The 21,846-nt window shown below is 38.2% G+C and overlaps 2 protein-coding genes across 3 annotated transcripts; one reads left to right on the top strand and one right to left on the bottom strand.

Moving 5' to 3' along the window:
• Positions 1 to 243: 243 nt before the first annotated feature.
• On the top strand, positions 244 to 6,974 carry LOC116295920 (syntaxin-7). The gene is made up of 12 exons (XM_031703878.2): positions 244 to 390; positions 748 to 838; positions 1,518 to 1,589; positions 1,680 to 1,746; positions 2,112 to 2,196; positions 2,359 to 2,436; positions 3,135 to 3,179; positions 3,604 to 3,677; positions 3,847 to 3,931; positions 4,884 to 4,956; positions 5,481 to 5,563; positions 5,798 to 6,974. Exons 2-12 carry the CDS (start codon positions 751 to 753, stop codon positions 5,891 to 5,893), a joined length of 846 nt encoding a protein of 281 aa, XP_031559738.1. The 5' UTR covers positions 244 to 390; positions 748 to 750; the 3' UTR covers positions 5,894 to 6,974.
• A 3,422-nt stretch (positions 6,975 to 10,396) lies between these two features.
• Positions 10,397 to 21,035, bottom strand: LOC116295923 (neurexin-3b). Of its 2 annotated transcripts, XM_031703882.2 has the most exons (9): positions 18,701 to 21,035; positions 18,082 to 18,311; positions 16,857 to 16,887; positions 16,675 to 16,787; positions 16,056 to 16,250; positions 15,251 to 15,368; positions 14,446 to 14,609; positions 13,723 to 13,945; positions 10,397 to 11,627 (listed from the first exon to the last, which is right to left on the bottom strand). In XM_031703882.2, exons 1-9 carry the CDS (start codon positions 19,258 to 19,260, stop codon positions 11,495 to 11,497), a joined length of 1,767 nt encoding a protein of 588 aa, XP_031559742.1. In that variant the 5' UTR covers positions 19,261 to 21,035; the 3' UTR covers positions 10,397 to 11,494. The 2 variants fall into 2 exon arrangements, with proteins under 2 accessions (XP_031559742.1, XP_031559741.1); XM_031703881.2 differs by having other exon boundaries at positions 16,675 to 16,887.
• Between the last annotated feature and the right edge of the window lie 811 nt (positions 21,036 to 21,846).

Here is a 21,846-nt window from a genome sequence, read left to right as displayed (position 1 = left end):
ATTTTCTAGTCCACAGGGAGCCCAATTTGCGAAATACAGTACAAGTAAGATTGTGCCAAAGGCTAATAACTCTCAAAAATGAATGACAATGCTAAAATATTCTTCCTGTCGATAAAACATAGATTTTATTTTGATTGATTTTTTCAAAATTAGAATTCTTAACTTGTGATCCATGGAGATATTTCTCTCCCAAGACCATTTCCGGTACCCAATCTCGGTCCATGTCTTCCTCGGCCTGGGTAGTATTTCAAGTCTGATCAGAAACGAGATGTCAGAGACGTAGCGCGAAGAAGGGTGATATTTTTGCTTTCGATTTTACAATTCCGCGTTTTATTGCCTTCATTGACACTTCTAAATAGATGTAGAAGCAGCTATCTATCATAACAAAACGTAAGTTAACCCAGATCTTGAGAATTGTCGATGCTTAATCACAAGATTCTGCAGATATTACCAGAGGAACATCTAAGCTTAATTAATCTTATACCGTTATTGATTGGGGATTTTAGCTTAAAGATGGACTTCAAAGCAAGCCAATTCTCTAGAGTTCAATTCTTTTATTATTCAGCCTGTTAATGCCAGATCTAAATACTTGCTATCTCATTTGTGTGTTTGTTACCGAAGAAATGCGTGCTCTGCTAAGCGTTTCGAGCTGTGCCATGCAAGCTGCAGGTGTAGGAAAGGAAGCGCTTTGTATAAATCTTGATTTTGTTTCATAAAACTAAATCCAGCTTACTGTTTTAACTGCAGATCATGTCTCGAGGGGAGTTTGGTGGTCGTGATAATCATTCATATGGTGCTATCGGTGGAGGGTATGATTCTAGCAGTCGATCTCAAACAGGTGGGCCACACTGTATCTTAATTATTATGATATTAATATTGCTTGCGATATCGATTGTTGTCCTACACCCCTCCTTCAGTGTAATTTTCCAAAAACTTCTTTTACTTTAAAACTTTAAATCCCTCTCCTCTCATAACATTTTCTTCCTCTCTTTGATTTCATAATCATTTTATAAGCTAAAATATATGTTTAACATGAAAAAAGCTTGGTCATTTGATATCTCAAGGACCAATGAGCATAGTTTTGAGTGGGGGCGGGTGTATCTTTTGCCCCAGGAAAGAATATTTGATTTTTGACTGTGATATTTAGTGTGCATTTGAATCAAAATTGGTTAAAACAAATAGTCAAGAACACAGTCAAACCCCACCTAATGATCAAACACTTACATGTACTCATAGGCTACGTTCATAATGTATGGCAGAGGAGGGGAGGTGAAATTTAGGGGGGATCGGAAAAAATTTTTACCAGTAAAATGGGGGAGTTTTTTATTTTTTCCCCCAGAGAATTGGGGGGGATGCAAAATTTTTAGGAGGAGCTATGAGAGATTACCCAGGGGGATAGTTATTATTATTATTATTATTACATTATGACAAAGCCTTAATACAGACACTTTGTTATTATAGACACTTGGTTGTTTATGTTTTACAATTTTCATATTATTTTGCTGGATCATTCACAGGAGATTCTCAGGAAAAATTCCAAAAGTTAAGTGATTCAGTGAGCAGCAATATTTTCCAAATCAACAGTAACAGTAAGTAATCATAAATGAATAATATATTCCAATATTTTTAATTATTTTACCATGTCTGATTTTCTCAATTCATCTTCCTGATGAATATAGCGTCTGCATTAGAAAGGATTCTTAGACAAATATCAACTGGTAGAGATGAAGTACCACAAGAGAAAATGTGAGTGTTAGTGTTGCTAGTTAGTGTGAAAATAATCAAATTTAAAGTCCACTTCAATCACACACACTGCTTCAAGTCAGGCGTTAAAATTATTTGTGATGTTAAGTTTGGTCAAAGAGCAGCATCTGAATTAGTTTTGAAAACACTCTTTTTATTATATGTTTTTATTTGTCAAGACTAATGCATGAATGCCATTTCATTCAGTCATAGTTTTTGCATACTTTTTATTCCACTATACTTCCAGCTGCCTGCCTGTTTGGCTTCCTACGGGCCTTAATAGTCTCATCCCTCCCCCTCTCTCTCCCCTCATACCACCTCTCCCTTCAAGACTGGATTTTGAATTGTATGATTAATGTCTTTATCAGACATCGTCTGCAGCAAGGGACCAATAAACTAGCTACCCAAACAACAAATTTGTTGAAGAGCATGAGCTCACTATGTGGCTCTTCTGTGAGTACAAATAAAGTTTTACATACATGTCATATACCTTATTAAATTATAAGTACATTAAATAAACTGAAACATTACTATAATGCAGGATTGTAATTTTATAAGGCAAAGGAGCCATAATAAAAACTATGTAATCTCACTTCTAATTATTTGTACTTTCAGCGACAATTGCGAATTCAACATGAAAGGTTGAAGGAGGAATTCAGAGAATCAGTATCGCGCTATTACTCTGCTCAAAATGTATGTATGATGGATAATCAATATCTTCAAAGCCAGACACACTGGATATGTTCCCAGACAATAGAGGTTTTGCACCATCACGTGAAGACAGCCATGTTAGATGGCAGGAACAGTACAATTGTTTTACATGAGAAAGGATTCAATTCCCAAGAGCAGAGGGATTTTATTATTCGGCCATCTAACCACAGGCAGTCCAAGCTGTATTATAGGCACCAGCACTTAATGGTGCAAAGCCTCTGTTTTATGTTTACAATGTCAAATCTTGCAAATCTTTTTGCAATGGCAATCTTTTCCCTCATTGTTTTTTTCATAGATTTCATTTATATATGCGTCCACAAATTTTGGCGTCAGCTACGCAAAATGTATATACACATATTATAAAGTTAACGCCTTTGTTATTTTCTGTAGTCTGGTCATTGAAAATGAGCCAATGCTTGAAATAATTTACTGTAATTGACTCTTAGTATTAAGCTCATTTCCTTTGAGCTTATTGGAAAAATCTAAAATGACTGCTGATAGCTAAATTGAGTATCTTGCTAGGAATCCTGGCAGGGAAGGCGATAGATATGTTCAGCTTCCCAGTTTCCTTAGTTAGTGCTAGGGAACTGGTGAAAATTAAGCTTATCTTCTACATTTGCAGCGTATAGGTATTTTACAAAATAGGCAGCAATGTTTCAATAAATTTTTGAATCTTTCAGAAAATTGCTGAACAAGAGAAGCTCATTGTGAAGTCTGCTAGCATTGTGAGTGTTTTGACCTTTTTAAGTTATTGTTAAGAATGTGGATTTGTACTTTAGATTACTACATCTATGACTTGTAAATCTCTGTCAAAATAAAAATAAACTGATAGATGCATGTGTTTGACGACAAAGGCTATACGATGTAAACCCATGACTGCAGATAACTTGCAGTTCCAAATGACTGCAAAAGTTCATTAGGCATTACAAGAAAAAAACTGGGTGGAGTTGGCATTGTAGTGCAATGTGAGAATATTATAGGGGATGAAAAAGACTCCATCTTGGAAGTGTTCCCTAATACAGTTTCACAATGCAGTGCAGTGCCAACACTCAACCCAGTTTTTTCCTCAACCTTGGAATGGCTAATATTTGGATATTTTTGCCTTTGAACTTTGGTATACTCACTACTGAATTGTCTATTTTATTGCAGAAGCAAAGACAGGAGCGAACAGCAGGTGATTTTGAGTCAGACAAAATGCGCCTCGTAGATGATGAAAGCAAAAGGTTAGAATAAACATTTGTTCAACGATGTGATATGCAATGGAAGGAACACTTGTTGGAGAGGGGTCAAGGACATTCTGCATTTCATTTTATAGTGTTTTGTTTTTTCATCCACAATGCTAGGGTTTTCAAGAAACATACCCTTCTAAAGATATTGATTTTACACTTTCAGAGAAGCAGACCAACAACTTCTTCAACAAATAGCTGTTGATGAAGCCATCATGTATGAAAGGGAAGACAGAATAAGACAGATTGAAGTAAGGTCCTATGAAGAGTTGACAGTGACTCAAAGCAAAACACTTTTTAAAGTTGGAGGGGACCCAAGGAACAATTTTTAAGGGGATGGTGGTGGTCGGGGGGGGGGGGGGGGGTTAAAGAGGGTGGTGGACTGGGGGTGGTGGACTAAAATCTTTTTTTCTTCTTCATAATGGAACTCAGACTAAGACAAAATATGACGTCATTCTTGTAACAATGCCCTTGACTGCCTTGTAGATGATGATGATGATGATAATATTGATAGTTGTAGTAGGTGGTGATGATGAACACTTCATGATAATGATAATCTGTAGTGATTGTGTTAGTGCTAATAAAGGTCATTTTTATCATTATATTATCGTTGATATTCATCATTGTTAGTATTATTGTTGATACTCATGATGAGATGTGTAGTAATGGTTGTAGAGAGGTGGATGATGAAGATGATGCTGATGGTCAGATTGAAAATATTGGTCATGAGGTGATCATTAAATAATTATTGGAATGGTTGATGACTACGAGACTCATTGTGGCCATAGTACTGTTGGTGCTGCCACTTTTGTTGTTGATGATGATGTTGATGATGATTATGAAAAAAATGTACATCCTATTTCATTTTTCTACAACCTAACCAACTTCAGACATCAAACACTTTGGCTACCGTCAATTAAATTTACAATGGGTTGAGTGCATTCTGATCATGAGTGATATAAATATTCCCATGACTCAACAGCCTATTTCTCATGGGAAAGTGTCTGTCAAGTCAAAGGAGTATTTGTCACTCACAACTGGAATGACTTGGAATGACTAGGTATGCACTCGGCCCATCCTAAATATATCTTATGGGTGCATGAGAACCCTCTCTTCCAACTTGATTATAATGACTTTAAAATAAGAGAAATTTATTTTTTCAGTATTCATAAGGTAACCATTAATGTGTTTGATCATTTCCAGTCAGACATTCTGGACATCAATGAGATATTTCGTGACCTGGCAGGGATGGTGTATGAGCAGGGTGAAATGATAGGTATTTTACTATAGTATTTGATATTCAGTAATGGATTTAAGTTTTCTTTTTAGTTTGTAAAACATTATTTTAATTCAATAGCCAGTGGTTTTCATTAACCTGTGAGACAAAGTCATAGCCTAGTACTAGCTCATCCAACCAGAACACAGCATCGATGATAGGGCCACTAGTTGGATTTGACTAATTTCTATTGTCAAAGAGGAAAATTAGAAGAAAAAAAGGAAGGGAGAATAGGAACAAGGACAAGAAGAAAGAAGGAAAGAATTGATGCCCCATTTCCAAGGTCTCTTGTTTTCGATTGAAGAGGGGTTGGTCCCTTGGGCGGGGGGGTTCTCCCATATATAGACTATACGGGGATGATCCGCTGAACAGGGTATGGTTTTTCGTGCTTCTTATCATAAACAGGGTATGGAATTTCACTCAAGTTCCAAGTTCTTCCTGAGTTTCCTGTCATATTGGGGTTGGTCCTGTAATTTTAAAAATGTACGTTCAAGTACTGAAGTGTTGTTGATATTGTTTTTTAGATTCAATTGAAGGCAATGTTGAAAAAGCTCATGACAATGTTAGCACTGCCAATATTCAACTTGAAAAAGCAAGCAAATATCAGGTATACCATAAAAATTCTTTCCGAAGCCACAAAAAGCGGTAGGTAAAGATCTCTTAATGCATAGGACTGTTAGGCTCATCTCGCTTATGAGAAGGTGGAGCTAAATTCAGTCCCAAAGTCCTATGTCTGTCCAATACACCTAACTCGCCATGCATATTAGTTGACGCCAATCATCGCACGTTTTCACTTCTCCATATCTATTTTTCGACCCTAACAAGTCTTTCCTTTTTCCAGAAAGCTGCAAGGAAAAAGATGTGTTGTCTGCTGGTGATATGTGTGTTGGTTGCTGGAGCTGTTGCACTTATTCTGTACTTTTCTTTAAAGCATTAATTAATGATTACTATTTAGTGTAATTTAATTCCAAGTGAGCGGAAAGCGATCAGGGCTCGCATGCCAGTCGCAACAGTCCGCGCACTCTCAACCAATCTAAGATCAAATAACAACCCGACCAAATTTACACTTTATCCAATCACAGAAGGAAACGTGTTACTTAGTTATATCACCCTTATCCAATAATGTTCAAATCTCAAGGTATTCAAATATTCGTTTTCTAATGTTAAAATCATTTAAAAAACTCATTAATAATTCATGAAGGAAACACAATAGAAATCATGACCATGAAGGAGGTTTTATATCTGATATAGATTCGTCTTCGTTTGCATAAACTTTAACTTGGATTTTCTCTATCAAACTTGGTTCATTTCGTAAAGAATTCGGTACAGTATGAGAACATACATCAGGAGTTTTTTAAGCCGTTTAATAAACTCGCAGATCGTGTTTTATCGGGTCTAAAACCACTCGGCTACTGCTCGTTTATTAAACAGTACATGAAGCTTGTTATTGAATACGAGTTACCACCATTTGCATTTGCACCATTTGCACCATTTGCTACGCGGCCACCCTAAACAAAAATCGCGACGTGCACTTTGCAATAGACTGCCGTCAATCAAACACGTTGACGTCATTTACACGCGTTTGGATCGGCCCTGATAGGCCCGGTGAGTGTGGCTCATAATACTTGTAAACAATCGACAAGTTTTGGCGCCTTTGTAAATGATGTCAACGTGTTTGACAAGAATAATCAAATCCATCTCCTTACAGGCTGATTCTGTTATTCAATAGGTCAGCTAAGGCACAGGTGAAATGTCAAACTTCACATGAGCCGAACCTAATTGAAACAATGGACAAAAGGCAGTCTTTGATGTCATTACGTTCGGTTCATGTGAAATTCGACGTTTGACCTTAAGCTAGGTGCGCCATAATTTTAAAAGCCTCTACATGGAAAGAGACTGCAATTCAAATGACAGAAAAGAACTTTTGTGAATATTGTCAAATTTATCGTATAAGGTTTATCAAGTAATCTAATATACATGAGGGGAAATAAAGAATGTAGTGTTTTGTTAAGATCAAAGAGTGTACCTTTTAAGAGAACTTTCACTGCGTCTGCACGTTTTCTCGTACTCTGGTTTTCATTCATCTATCAAGAAAGGAAACAGGTACGACACATGACCATACCAACGAAACACCATCGATACATCACCATACCAACGAATCACGATCGATACATCACCATACCAACGAAACACTATCGATACATCACCTACCAACGAAACACGATCGATACATCACCATACCTACGAAACACGATCGATACATCACCATACCAACGAAACACCATCGACACATCACCTACCAACGAAACACGATCGATACATGACCATGCCAACGAAACACGATCGATACATCACCATACCAACGAAACACCATCGATACATCACCATACCAACGAAACACCATCGATACATCACCATACCAACGAAACACCATCGATACATCACCATACCAACGAAACACCATCGATACATCACCATACCAACGAAACACCATCGATACATCACCATACCAACGAAACACCATCGATACATCACCATACCAACGAAACACGATCGATACATCACCATAAACGAAACACCATCGATACATCACCATACCAACGAAACACGATCGATACATCACCATACCGACGAAACACGATCGATACATCACCATACCAACGAAACACCATCGACACATCACCTACCAACGAAACACCATCGATACATCACCATACCAACGAAACACCATCGATACATCACCATACCAACGAAACACGGTCGATACATCACCATACCAACGAAACACCATCGATACATCACCATACCAACGAAACACGATCGATACATCACCATACCAACCAAACACGATCGATACATGACCATACCAACGAAACACGATCGATACATCACCATACCAACGAAACACCATCGATTCATCGCCATACCAACGAAACACGATCGATACATGACCATATCAACGAAACACCATCGATACATCACCATACCAACAAAACACGATCGATACATCACCTACCAACGAAACACCATCGATACATCACCATACCAACGAAACACCATCGATACATCACCATACCAACGAAACACCATCGATACATCACCATACCAACGAAACGCGATCGATACATCACCATACCATCGAAACACGATCGATACATCACCATACCAACGAAACACGATCGATACATGACTATACCAACGAAACACCATCGATACATCACCTACCAACGAAACACGATCGATACATCACCATACCAACGAAACACCATCGATACATCACCATACCAACGAAACACGATCGATACATCACCATACCAACAAAACACCATCGATACATGACCATACCAACGAAACACCATCGATACATCACCATACCAACGAAACACCATCGATACATCACCATACCAACGAAACACCATCGATACATCACCATACCAACGAAACACCATCGATACATCACCATACCAACAAAACACCATCGATACATCACCATACCAACGAAACACGATCGATACATCACCATACGAACGAAACACCATCGATACATCACCATACCAACGAAACACGATCGATACATCACCATACCAACGAAACACGATCGATACATCACCATACCAACGAAACACGATCGATACATCACCATACCAACGAAACACGATCGATACATCACCTACCAACGAAACACGATCGATACATGACCATACCAACGAAACACGATCGATACATCACCATACCGACGAAACACGATCGACACATCACCATACCAACGAAACACCATCGACACATCACCTACCAACGAAACACGATCGATACATGACCATACCAACGAAACACGATCGATACATCACCATACCAACGAAACACGATCGATACATCACCATACCAACGAAACACCATTGATACATCATCATACCAACGAAACACGATCGATACATGACCATACCAACAAAACACCATCGATACATGACCATACCAACGAAACACCATCGATACATGACCATACCAACGAAACACCATCGATACATCACCATACCAACGAAACACCATCGATACATCACCATACCAACGAAACACGATCGATACATCACCTACCAACGAAACACCATCGATACATCACCATACCAACGAAACACCATCGATACATGACCATACCAACGAAACACCATCGATACATCACCATACCAACGAAACACGATCGATACATCACCATACCATCGAAACACGATCGATACATGACCATACCAACGAAACACCATGGACACATCACCATACCAACGAAACACCATCGATACATGACCATACCAACGAAACACGATCGATACATCACCATACCAACGAAACACCATCGATACATCACCTACCAACGAAACACGATCGATACATCATCATGCCAACGAAACACGATCGATACATCACCATACCAACGAAACACCATCGATACATCATCATGCCAACGAAACACGATCGATACATCACCATACCAACGAAACACGATCGATACATCACCATACCAATGAAACACCATCGATACATCACCATACGAAGGAAACACGATCGATACATGCATGACCATACCAACGAAACACGATCGATACATGACCATACCAACAAAACACCATCGATACATGACCATACCAACGAAACACCATCGATACATGACCATACCAACGAAACACCATCGATACATCACCATACCAACGAAACACCATCGATACATCACCATACCAACGAAACACCATCGATACATCACCTACCAACGAAACACCATCGATACATCACCATACCAACGAAACACCATCGATACATCACCATACCAACGAAACACCATCGATACATCACCATACCAACGAAACACCATCGATACATCACCATACCATCGAAACACGATCGATACATGACCATACCAACGAAACACCATGGACACATCACCATACCAACGAAACACCATCGATACATCACCATACCAACGAAACACCATCGATACATCACCATACCAACGAAACACCATCGATACATCACCTACCAACGAAACACGATCGATACATCATCATGCCAACGAAACACGATCGATACATCACCATACCAACGAAACACGATCGATACATCATCATGCCAACGAAACACGATCGATACATCACCATACCAACGAAACACGATCGATACATGACCATACCAAGGAAACACCATCGATACATCACCATACGAAGGAAACACGATCGATACATGACCATACCAACGAAACACGATCGATACATCACCATACCAACGAAACACCATCGATACATCACCATACCAACGAAACACGATCGATACATGACCATACCAACGAAACAGGATCGATACATCACCATACCAACGAAACACGATCGATACATCACGATACCTACGAAACCGACCATTTCATTTAATTTTATTGGAAATTAAAAGACGAGACTCGATCCAGTTTAGTTCATTGTTTTACTTCAAATATTTAGCCGCATACACTATAGAAATTAAGTTTATGAAGTTTAACATCATTCCATTTATTCTTGTTAGAAATATTTACATTTTATAAGACCTTTATATAAATGCTATTTTTAAGAGACTGGTCACAGAGGCCATGAAAAATATCGGATTTCAATCTTGCCGCATTTTTTCCAGGGGCGTATCCAAGGGGGGGGGGGGTCACAGGGCGCCCGTGACCCCTTCTTTCAAAGCCAAAAAAATCTAACCGGCCGTTGATGCAGTGTGTGAAGATTTGTTTAGACTTAACTTAAGCAGTTAAGAAAATCGGTTTTCTCGCTTCTCGGAGCCGTCTTTTCGTTTCGTTTCCCCTCTATCGACCATAATTCTTTTTCGTCAAAACAATAGATTGCTATGACGTCATATTGACGTCATAGTGACAATTTGGTATGTAAGGACCCCCTAATTACAAATCCTGGATACGCACCTGTTTTCTAATCGTTTGTGTGTGTACTGACTCACACAGCTTCATGCAATACAAGGAGCTTATGATTACTTATATAAATTGTATATAATCTAGAATTTGATATTCATGAGTGGGAAAAAATTAACCTTATTTAAAGTGGAATTACAGCAAAAGTGTATATATCATGGATTGGCTCCCCGTGTCCTTTCAGAATTTCACTGAGATATTTAAATATTTTTCTAATATATATTTGAATTTTATACCAGTTATATGCCATTTCAACAGTGTCTTGATTTAAGTTATTTGGCTTATCATTTGGTATTCTATAATTATCTTGTAGTCTTGATGATGGTATACGTAATTTAATATTCCATAACTCATCAGCTGTACCGCTGTGTTCAGTCCTTTATTACACAAATACCAACGGTAAAGTAAACAATGCAAGGCTTCAACTGTACAAACCGACTTTGAAATACCAAGAACCTTGACTCGAACACGTGAATATCCTGCACAAAATCAAGGCTAAACCTGAGCAACAGTGAATTCAAAACTCGAGTATACTTGCTGTTTGGATCGTCCACAACATTGTCACCAAAATCCATCACATTCACAAGTGATAACTCGTTTGTCTCAAGCCATAGTTACCCCTTTGGTTGGTTTATTTGAGGACACATAGAAGGCAGGCTGTTCGTATCCTCTTCCTATCGGTTGTGCTCCTTCTCCTATTGGTTCGCTTTTATGGGGTTTGAAAGATCCAGTATACCTGCGAAAAATTCATGATTATCTACTTTCACACCCCCATAATGCCATGCGTCTTTGGGGGGTAACCAATCAAAAAACTGTCCCAAATTTAACTCAGCACCATTAAGGCATGGCTCTTTTGAGGAAGTGATGGAAAATCAGTTATTTATTCATATCTTTGACAGTTTACTATGAATGTTTCCCAAATTTGGCTCGTAGTAGTAATTCTTCAAGGCAAGCAATTACCGCATATCTGTTACCGTGGAAACCAGGTCACGTGACCACAAGACCGCCATCTTGGATTTAAAAACAAATCGTTTGTAATCGTATTGAAACTACTTCAAAAATCCTGAAAATCCATATTCCTTTTGATATTTGCAATACCTATATGGATCTAATTGGATATCTTGGAAATTATATTAAGTTTAATTTTTAGAATATTTTTAAGTTTTTGGAAAAAATAGAAAATATTCTAAAAATTAAACTTAAAATAATTTCCAAGGTATCCAATTAGATCCATATAGGCATTGTAAATATGAATAGTAATCTGCATTTTCATGACTTTTAAAGATGTTTCGGTACGTTTACAAACGGCTTGTTTAAAAATCCAAGATGGCGGCCTTGTGGTCACGTGACTTAGTTTTCATGGTAACCAAGGCTCTAAGGTTCCTTCTTTTCACAAAAGACATTAACTTGCCAAGTTTGGGGAAGATTCGTAGAAAACTGGCTATGATATAGCTAATCAGTTTTGCATCTGAGAGCCATGCCTTAATGATGCTGAGAAAAAGGTTTCTTAATTGAGTTTATACTATACCCACTTTTATCTGTACAATACTGATTATCAGTTTATTCCAAGTTATTTTTGCGTGTACAGATCATAAGAGTTTTGGTCTTACAGAAAATGTATTGACTTACGAAAAAATGTTCAAAATTTACCTTAAACGTCTTCAATCATCTATCTTTTCTGTTTTTTACTTCTTCATTTTATTTTTGGATACCAAACAAGGTATTGTCAACATTGTCTGATCAGCAAAATAAGTGGGTTTTACCCTCTGGTTACCCCCCAAAGACGCAAAGTATAATGGGAATGTGAAAGTAGAGAATGAGCCTATTAGTGTGCTAATCTTGTTATTATCTAGGGAATAATATTGATGGAAAGATCGGAGAGGGGACTGATGCCCATTGATGGTTGGCACATTTCGTCTGTGTAAAAATGAGGGTTGTTAACTCGTTCAGTTTAAGAAAAGGAGCCAGTCTTTTACTGGTTGCAATTTTCTGGGAGCCCTTGGTTTCTTGGCGAAGGCTTAAATGAACATGGGCTTGAATGGGGAGAAGGATAAGCACCAAGAATAAAGACGGTAGGCGGCGGGTTGCAAGCTTGTTGAAACAAGAAAAAACCTGATTATAAATGTGAGGTTATCAGAATCTAGGTAAGTATCCGAGTAGGTAGTCTACTACGCAGCCGCAATAAGTGGGGAGTAGTCGTTGAATAGCGGTGGGCTGCGTACGAGTAGGGTGGGGAGGAAACTCTACGCAGGCTAGCATCAGAGGAGATTACATATCAAAATCGCAAAGTTATAGACCTATCTGAATTTGCTTTATCGAAATCGTGAAAAAACTTTCGAGACATAATAGAGTTTTGGTGGACGCCAATCAGTGTTTCCCAGCATTGTCGGAAAACACAAAGCTTTTAAGAACACGTGCCTATGGAGTGTCATGGAAACGCATTGATCGACGTCCACCAAAACCTACTTCGTCACGATGGCAAATTGTACTTTTTCACGCTTGTGATTAAGAAGTGTTGTAAAAACAGTTAATATATTTTCTCGAACATAATGTATTTTTACTTTCTTTACCAAATAACATCTCAGATAAATGTTATCTTACGAACACATAAAATGGGGGTCCATATTCTCCACAATACCTTACCCTGCATCAAAGGCACGTATAAGAACCCTTGAGTACGTAAAGAAGTGTGAGAAGCACTTGCCTACGACTCGGGCTTCTCCTTACACCTCTTTCGTGCTTACGCTACTTCCTAAGTTCTTTATTGATGAACGGAGTACGGAAAAAGCTGTTTTATTTGTTAATTAAAAATCTATGAGTGTTTTTTTTACCTGATATTCCAGCGGTAAAGTAGAAATATAGTGATGATGACAGCAATAACTGCTGCAGCAACTATGATGATGATGGTCCATGGCGATACACTGTGATCAGGGGGGGACTCGAGTCGCGCCAGCACTACTCCCCCAGAGGGGGTACCATAGGTCAGTCTTACTGGGAGTGTCATGGTGGTTGGCTTGGTTGTTGGTGGAGGTGGGGTATCAGTCGTTACACGTCCTGGAAGAGAATAATGTAATACACCTTTTTTATTGTTTAATTTAATGTTTTCCCATTTCAGACCACCTGTTATTCTCTTGAGAACATGCGTCTTCTCACGCGCGAATGTTAAAAATTGTAATTTAGGAAACAACAAGTTGTCTATATTGAAAAAATGCACCACGACATTGCAAACGGATCGCAAAAAGCGAGAGTTCGTCGGCAAAGGAGATTTCCAAGCTATAAAATGGAATGAAGCCGTAATAATTGACTTGAATCTTGACACTACTTTAGTAGCTTAATGCAGATAAACAGAAGACTGTATTCATGTTTTGCTCATTAACAAAAGTTGTTTTTTTGCGCACAACCCAGACAAGAGCTTCAATGAGTCTTCAGATTACATTTATGTCTGTGTTGCAAATACGAACCAGGTTTAAAGAGCGGTACTCAACACTTATCTGAACACACATTCAATGCAAAACAAGTTGGTTTTTCATACAGCAAATCAATGCAGTACTTACCATAGATGCAGTCTGGAGAAAAGCATCTTGGCGTGGGCTGAGTACATCTGTCCATGTCTTCATCATCATCCAGATCACCACAGCCAGACCCTTGGATTTTATCAGAAATCGGAAGTAATTCAGTTCTTTGACTTCCTTCCAAAACCTCTCCGATCTTGCTGAACCTGTTGATTAACCGAGAGATGGTCAGTAAGAGTTAGCTCGTGTGGGTGCGAGTGTGCGCTTACCGGATGACAGTGGACATTAATCCTCGATTGTATAAAAACCTGTAAACACCTCTGGACTGATCAAAGTCAGGGCACGGCTGACTCTCAGATCGAACCCTGAAACAACCTCTGGGCTGATCAAAGTCAGGGCACGGCTGACTCACAGATCGAACCCTGAAACAACCTCTGGGCTGATCTAAGTCAGCATGGCTAACTCACAGATAGAACCCTGAAACAACCTGAGCTGATCTAAGTCAGGGCACGGCTAACTCACAACTAGAACCCTGAAACAACTTTAGGGCTGATCAAATTCAGAGTGACAAACTCACAGATCAAATTGGAATCTTAGCTTGTTAGGTTTTGAAGGAAATCTGGACAACCCAGAAAAAAACCCTCGAATCAATAAAGATACCTAACAAACTTTACTTACATATGATGCAGTGTCCAGGAATCAAAGCAAGACCCCAGGGGTGGTCCCCAGAGGTGGTCGGATGAAAGACCGACTATTTCATTTCAGATCACGAGGAAGAGGGAAAGGAGAAAGAGGGGTTGTGAAAATCTTTCTAGATATTGTAAAGTCTACTGGAACCTACACCAACCTTTTATCCTGTGGATAATTCATGACTTTGTCCAACACTTTCATTGTCTCGAAAGTCAGTTCCTGGAGAAATCCACTGAAATTCCTTTTGCTGGTTGAGAGATCTATAGCCTTGCCGTCTTCAAGAAAAAAATGGAAATAATAAATAATGTATAATTTTTCCCATTTTAAAAGTCTATTCTCCTCACATACAACATTGAGTCTGGAAAACAAATCCGGGTTGGCAGCGCATGTGCGCACTACCCGTACTCCCCATAGTACTGAGATCACGCGTGCAACATTCGTCCTCATCCTGCAAGGCAAACATATTGTGGAACAAGTTGCCCAATTCTTCAAACAGTAAAAGCCTTAGTGCGCATGTCTAAGAAACCAATGACGGAGACACAACATGGAGGTGGTAAAGAAATCGCACAAAAAAAGACGACGCAATTTCTACTGGTACCATTTTTCTGAGCCTAAACCTTAAAACGTTCATTGCTGATATCTTATCTGTACTCTAATGGGATCAAAAAAGGTTTCAGAAGAGAGCATCCATTTTTTTAATAAACCGCTTAGGCTCAGGTCAAATGTCGAACTTCAAACGAGCCGAACCTAATTGAAACAATGGATAATAAGGCGGTACTCTTTGATGGCATTAGGTTCGGCTCATGTGAAGTTCGACGTTTGACCTGAGCCTTAGTGTACATGAGTTTACTATGCTTTTGACCAATGCCAAAACTTTAATGATCAGTTCTATCTTCTCCAAGGAAATGGAGAAAAAGCTCGAAGAAATACTCGAAGGAAAACGACAGTCTGTATCTATTTACCTGGTCCCCCACCAAAGTAAGCAACTCGTTCATTGCCTTTGAGATCCAGGGAGAAGAGATCACCAGGTGTGAGTTCCTCCATGATGTACCAGCCCTTATTGATATCGATTGTCATTCGTCTCTCACGTCGAGTGATCTCCACATAATGGTATTCACTTACGTTGAGGGTAACTTTACTGCGCATGACAAGCAATCCTGTTGAGATCAATCAAAATCAAGCCAATAGACCTCTTCCTAGTGACGTCAAAGCAGCTCAATTTGTAGGGCAAAACCAAGGGAGCACGTTAAAATTTTGATTGTGTTGGTTTATCTTCGATTTTATTCTAAGATATAGCAGGCGTTCCTTGTAGTGCTTTGTTTACGTGCGTAATTGTTCCAGGGGTTAAAACACTATAGGCCGTCTTCAGTTTCTTATGCCAAAAAAAAAAAAAAAAGAATTAATTGTTTTGTCCCCCAGAACAAATCCTCTCGGGAATCAGTGCAAGGAGTCTATTCTTTGTAAATTTTTCACTTCTAAAAACCCAGTTCCCAGTCACATTAAACGCAGAGAGAGGGAAGCTCTGGAGACTACGAATACTTAACATATTAAAATAACTTGCTATAAGCAGACTGAACATACCTCCCCCAAGATTGATGTTCACCTGGATGGTACCCTCAAACATCTCGACCGCCAGATGGTCTGTGGGATTCCCCAGGTACAGGATGATGCCGTTAGGATCAAGGGGGACAAATCTGAAGGAAAATTGATTACTTTTCATCGACCAGTCGATTTTTGGAGTCAACATTCGATAGGCTATGTACCCTGAACCATTCATGTAGACCATGGTCGACTCTGAATCATAACAACAACAAAAAAACTGATTAATGAAGGTTGCTATAAATAGACGTCATTTCCAGAAATCCTTACCATGTTTTCAATAGAAATTTACATGAATGATTGAGCATGGGGTTTACCACGCACTGTGGACGGCGGAAAGGCTAACAGGCTTTGTAACCCTAAGGCAGCCGATATATCGAATTAGGATCTAGAAGTTGATTTTTGAGGAGGAAAAACCAGTGAACTCGGAGGAAAATACAAAAACAGGAAAGAACTACTAAACAACAATACTCACATACGAAATGGAGTTGAGAAATCAAACCCGGGTCGCATCGTTGAGAGGCGACGCATTAGAAGCGCACGCATTCAGCTGATTGATACCAATCAATCTCGCAGCCAGAGCCTGCGTTTCTTCTGGTAAGCGGCAGAGTCGTTCTTCCTTCGTTCTTCGCCGCAGGCCAGAAGAAACGCAGGCTCTGGGTACAAGATTGGATACCAATCAATGAAATAGATCCTTTTACTTCAATAAGTGCAATATTTGTTTCTTTGTTTGACAGTAATGCTAATATGTTATTGTTATTAAGACTGTTATTCCCATGTACATGGCTAGTTAGTAGTTAGAAGTCACAAAATAGAACTTTATGAAAACGATTAATAAAACAAGTAACCCCCCACCCACCCCCCTCAAAAATCCATATAGTATCAATATCATCATAAACACTAGACGATGGTTTTCAATTTATAATATTGTGGCTGTAGTTCAAACAAAAGACAAAAATGGTGTCTAGCTGACGGAGACGGGGAAGACGAGAAAAACGATCATTTCTATCCCCGAAAATTCTGCAGAGAATGTAAAGAATCGTTAATTTTTTACGGGCAAGAAGGGATGGGGGGAGGGTGGTGGTATTTTGTGAAAATAATAAAAAATGTATTGTATGACCCCTTCCCAACCTGAATTTTTTCACGTTGCCCCTTAATAAGACAGGAAGAATTTTTAATGATTTTCTATTTACCTAATTATTGTTGGGGTGCCCCCCCTTAAATGCAGTATTTTATACGTGCACCCCCTGAATCCCACCAGCTCTCCCCCACCCAATAGTAAAACTTCACAGCCTCGACAAATGAGTATTGTGAAAACTGGAGTAACGAGTTTTACCCTTATGAACTATTTTCGTCCAACTCGGTAGCGATTGAACGTAGGTGTCTTACCGTTTGCACAATAGTCCCCTTCGTACCCAGTCCCTTTACAATCACAGTCAAAGTTGTCAATGTGATCGATGCATGTCCCACCATTCTGGCACTTGGGTGCAAATGACTTCAGATTATTTTTGCACGCGTTGAAACAATCCGGAACCACAGCCTCTTTTCTCTTTAGCTTAGCCTTGAACGCTTTCTGATTGTCTTTCTGATACATCAAGTCACCAATACAGCCTTCGAATCTTCAAAAACAAAAAGAAGTTATTTTAAGAGTTACTTTTAATTCTATACAATTGTCGTTGTGATTATAGTTTCCCCCGTTATTCCTAGCACGATCTTAATTAAACATTGGTTACTAATAAATTATTAAACTAGAGGAATGATTTTGATTCGTGATTGCAATATTAATTGATTCAAAATGAAAGGTATATACGAATGTGAGAGCGTCGATTTCTATTCGAGTCCTTGAATTTCGAAATGAAGTCGAATTTTTACTCAAGACTACTGAACATTTGAATTTTTACAAGGACTACAAAGAATAGATTCTTAATCAATTGAAAAGACCCTCTTTTAGTAATTAATATATGACTACTAAATAGATATTAACGGTTTTATAGGAATAACAATTCACCTTGATGTAGAAGCATCTTTTATGATACGTGCACTAGACCAGTCTTCGTACGCCCATTTCCTGTTTAGAGGAATGCCTCCTAAATAAACCGAAGCCCATCTTCTCTTCCGCATTTTAGCAAACTTACCAACGTGCTCTGGAGTTTTACACTTAACAATTTTTGATACAGAAGTTTTGTCAACAGAAATTGAAATATATTTGAAATATAGTGTTATGACGACATAATGCCACTTGTAATCAGCGAAATCTCCAAGGACGGTTAGTTCCGACGTTTCCTGACAAAATCCCAAGTTAAATCTGAGTCTAATGTCTCCTTTGAAAATAAAAACGTCCATGTAGTCTTGACCGCGGTCGTTTCTTTTGTCGTCGTGGTAAAGTAGAAGAGCTGTTCGACTGTGCGTTTGAAAACGAAAAGACATTATTCCATTGCTAGTGAAGTCCCAGTTCTCGTACTCGGCGTACGGGAAATTACGACTGAGGCTAAACCGAAGGCCGGCGCCAGCAGCATTAGTCAGGGCGAGAAAACAAAGATGAACGACACAGAATATAGACAAAAACATGATTCAAAACCCGTGCTTAGCGTATTATATTCACGCAGTGTGATTTGAAATCCTCATCAGCAACAGTAGTTAATTGTTTAAGCCGTTCTACTCAATGGAGTGGATCTTCCTTAATGGGAGCTAAGAGTAAATCAGTGACTTATAATGCAGGTCTCAGAGGCGGGAATACATCAGATAATGGATGCAGCGCTCTTATCTTCCATTTGGTCGTCCCATTGGTCTTCATGTCCTGTTTGAACCGCTAACTTCGATGATATCTCACAATCATACGACCTCAGTTCCAAAATCATGGACTATAGCTAGCATCGATTCCTATGCTACAGCCAAGTAAAATCACCTGTCTATGCACTTATTCGTCCAATTTTTCAGCCCACAGCAAACGGCTTTTTTACTGTTACAATAATTGATCTGTTAGTTTTAATGTCCTTCTTCTCCCATGCAAAAGAAATTTATAGAACATTGAAAAGCTCCGGGCAGTTTTTTTTTCATTCCCAATTACTGTGTGCCACTAAGGAGATTTTTTTTTACATCCATTATTTTCCAAAGTACAAACGAAGCAAATATGTTTTATTCCATAAAAAATGAACAAATGCGCAAGCAGCTTTTCATGCAATTTAGCAGACATGCTTGAGTATCGTGGTGCTGAATGATCACTGAGTCGCTTTTAATATCCGTTAGAATATCGATAAAACCATTTCGTGATAGCCCGGGTTTTAATACTGAATTGAATCACACACCTAGCTACAATTAAAATATTGTCATCAAGTGATTCTTAAGTAATTTGAACGTAATAATTTCCATCTTTTAATTGATTTCCCCAACAGTTATGGAAGAGATTAATTGAACCTTCGCACAGAAATCTTGGGGAGCAATGCGAGCAAAATCACTTTTTCTTGTCGGTTTGTGAGCTCATTTGAAGTCACTGATATTTTATTTAAAAAGATAACTCCGATTATTTTACAACGTGTTAACGTAAATACAGCGTAAATTCAACACATTGAGCAAGCTTTTATCCATTAACTATGATATTTACTTTTCAAAAATTATGAAAACAAAACTGTAGGGCTACCATCTTACTCAATGCTGCTGAAAGCATTCGGTGATTTTCTAATTTGTTTTCACTGCAGAGTAAAAATTGAAGGTTTTTTCTTCGTAAAATGATACAAATTATCTCTATGATCTGTAGGATTTTTCTTGGTTTATTGTTTTGAAGTCTTGTGAATATTGTAGATTAGTTCATGAGTATTAATGTAGTTTTATGATATGTATAGTAAACACTAAAGAAAGCGCATCTCGGGGTCGATTAGGAACGACGATGAACGAGAAATTCAGCAAGGGAACGAAAAGCCGGCGATAAAATTTTGCGTCTTTCCAAATTGAAACGCTTACCAATGATGGATTTTTGGCACATTATTGACAAATCCAGTTAAATTTCATTGAGTATGTTGAATAATAAGATATTTATCAATCGTAGTAAAACTACGATTTTTGTTTTGTTTTTTGTTTTGTTTTTGCAAACTGAATTTTCACCTACACAAATCTAATAAAAGAAAAAAAGAAAAGAAAAACAAATTTATGAAAATATATCCTTATTGAATGAAAGAAGCCGGTTTATAGTTTATTTATATACATATATATACGCGTCATTTTCGCGCCTTTTTGCAAAATGTCACGTGACAAGTAGTGGTACGTGCGGCCTTTCTATTCTTTTAGTGGAATCAAAAATGACGAATATCTCTATTTATTATTGATAATAATAATGAAATTTATACTATTTCGCAAATACCTATAAAACTAGTGGAGTTGATCATTCACTAACAAATTGAATGCAAAAATGTAATTTTGTGAGGTAGTCAATTGCTGTAGTGTTTCGAGTAGTGAGTAATGTTTCGTGATTTTAGCTTATCACCGCAAAATACTGGGTACGTGTTTTTTGATACACAAAGTTGGCTAAATCGTGCATAAATCATTACAAAAGAAAACAATGATATGCAGTAGAAGATAACTAACTAACAAAGAACGAACTGTTATTTAACTTTTTCTCGCGTTTATATTTACTTTAAAGGAAGCCTATTCAGGACTTTACACAGAAATGACAAGTTTAGTCCTTTTCTTATGAAATCATCCCTAGAGTTTATGTTATATCAGACATTGTGGTTAACTTACAAATATAATGGCTCTTTGGCATAATGCTTTAGCACTGATTAGATAAGGAGATACGTCGAGTTGAGTAAACCAAACTCTCAAACTCAAGACTATTCACAAGTTTTTCACAATCCTGGATCAAGCCAAAATTGATTTTTAAGAAAAACGAAAATTCAAACTTAAGGAATTCAAAAAATCTTCCAAGTCATACTAAAAAGGATTTGTTCATGAGTCCAAGTAAACCGGATCTATATTTTTTATAAATTTTAATCCAACATTTATTCTAAAGAAGCTGTTCTCAAAATAAATTTCATCTAAAATTTGAAAACTATTTAAGAATAGCCCTTCAATGAAAAGTTTTGACCCAACTCAAAAACTGATGAGCAACGATGGTGTTTCTACCCTCTATTATAAAACCTTCTGGAAGAATTCTCCATTGGA

Source organism: Actinia tenebrosa, unplaced genomic scaffold (genome assembly GCF_029948245.1).
Source record: "Actinia tenebrosa isolate PJP-AT-01 unplaced genomic scaffold, QUT_ActTen_1.0 PGA_scaffold1__47_contigs__length_23844297, whole genome shotgun sequence".
Taxonomy (NCBI): domain Eukaryota; kingdom Metazoa; phylum Cnidaria; class Anthozoa; order Actiniaria; family Actiniidae; genus Actinia; species Actinia tenebrosa.
The sequence above is the reverse complement of the archived record's forward strand: the minus strand, read 5'-3'. Positions and strand labels throughout refer to the sequence as shown.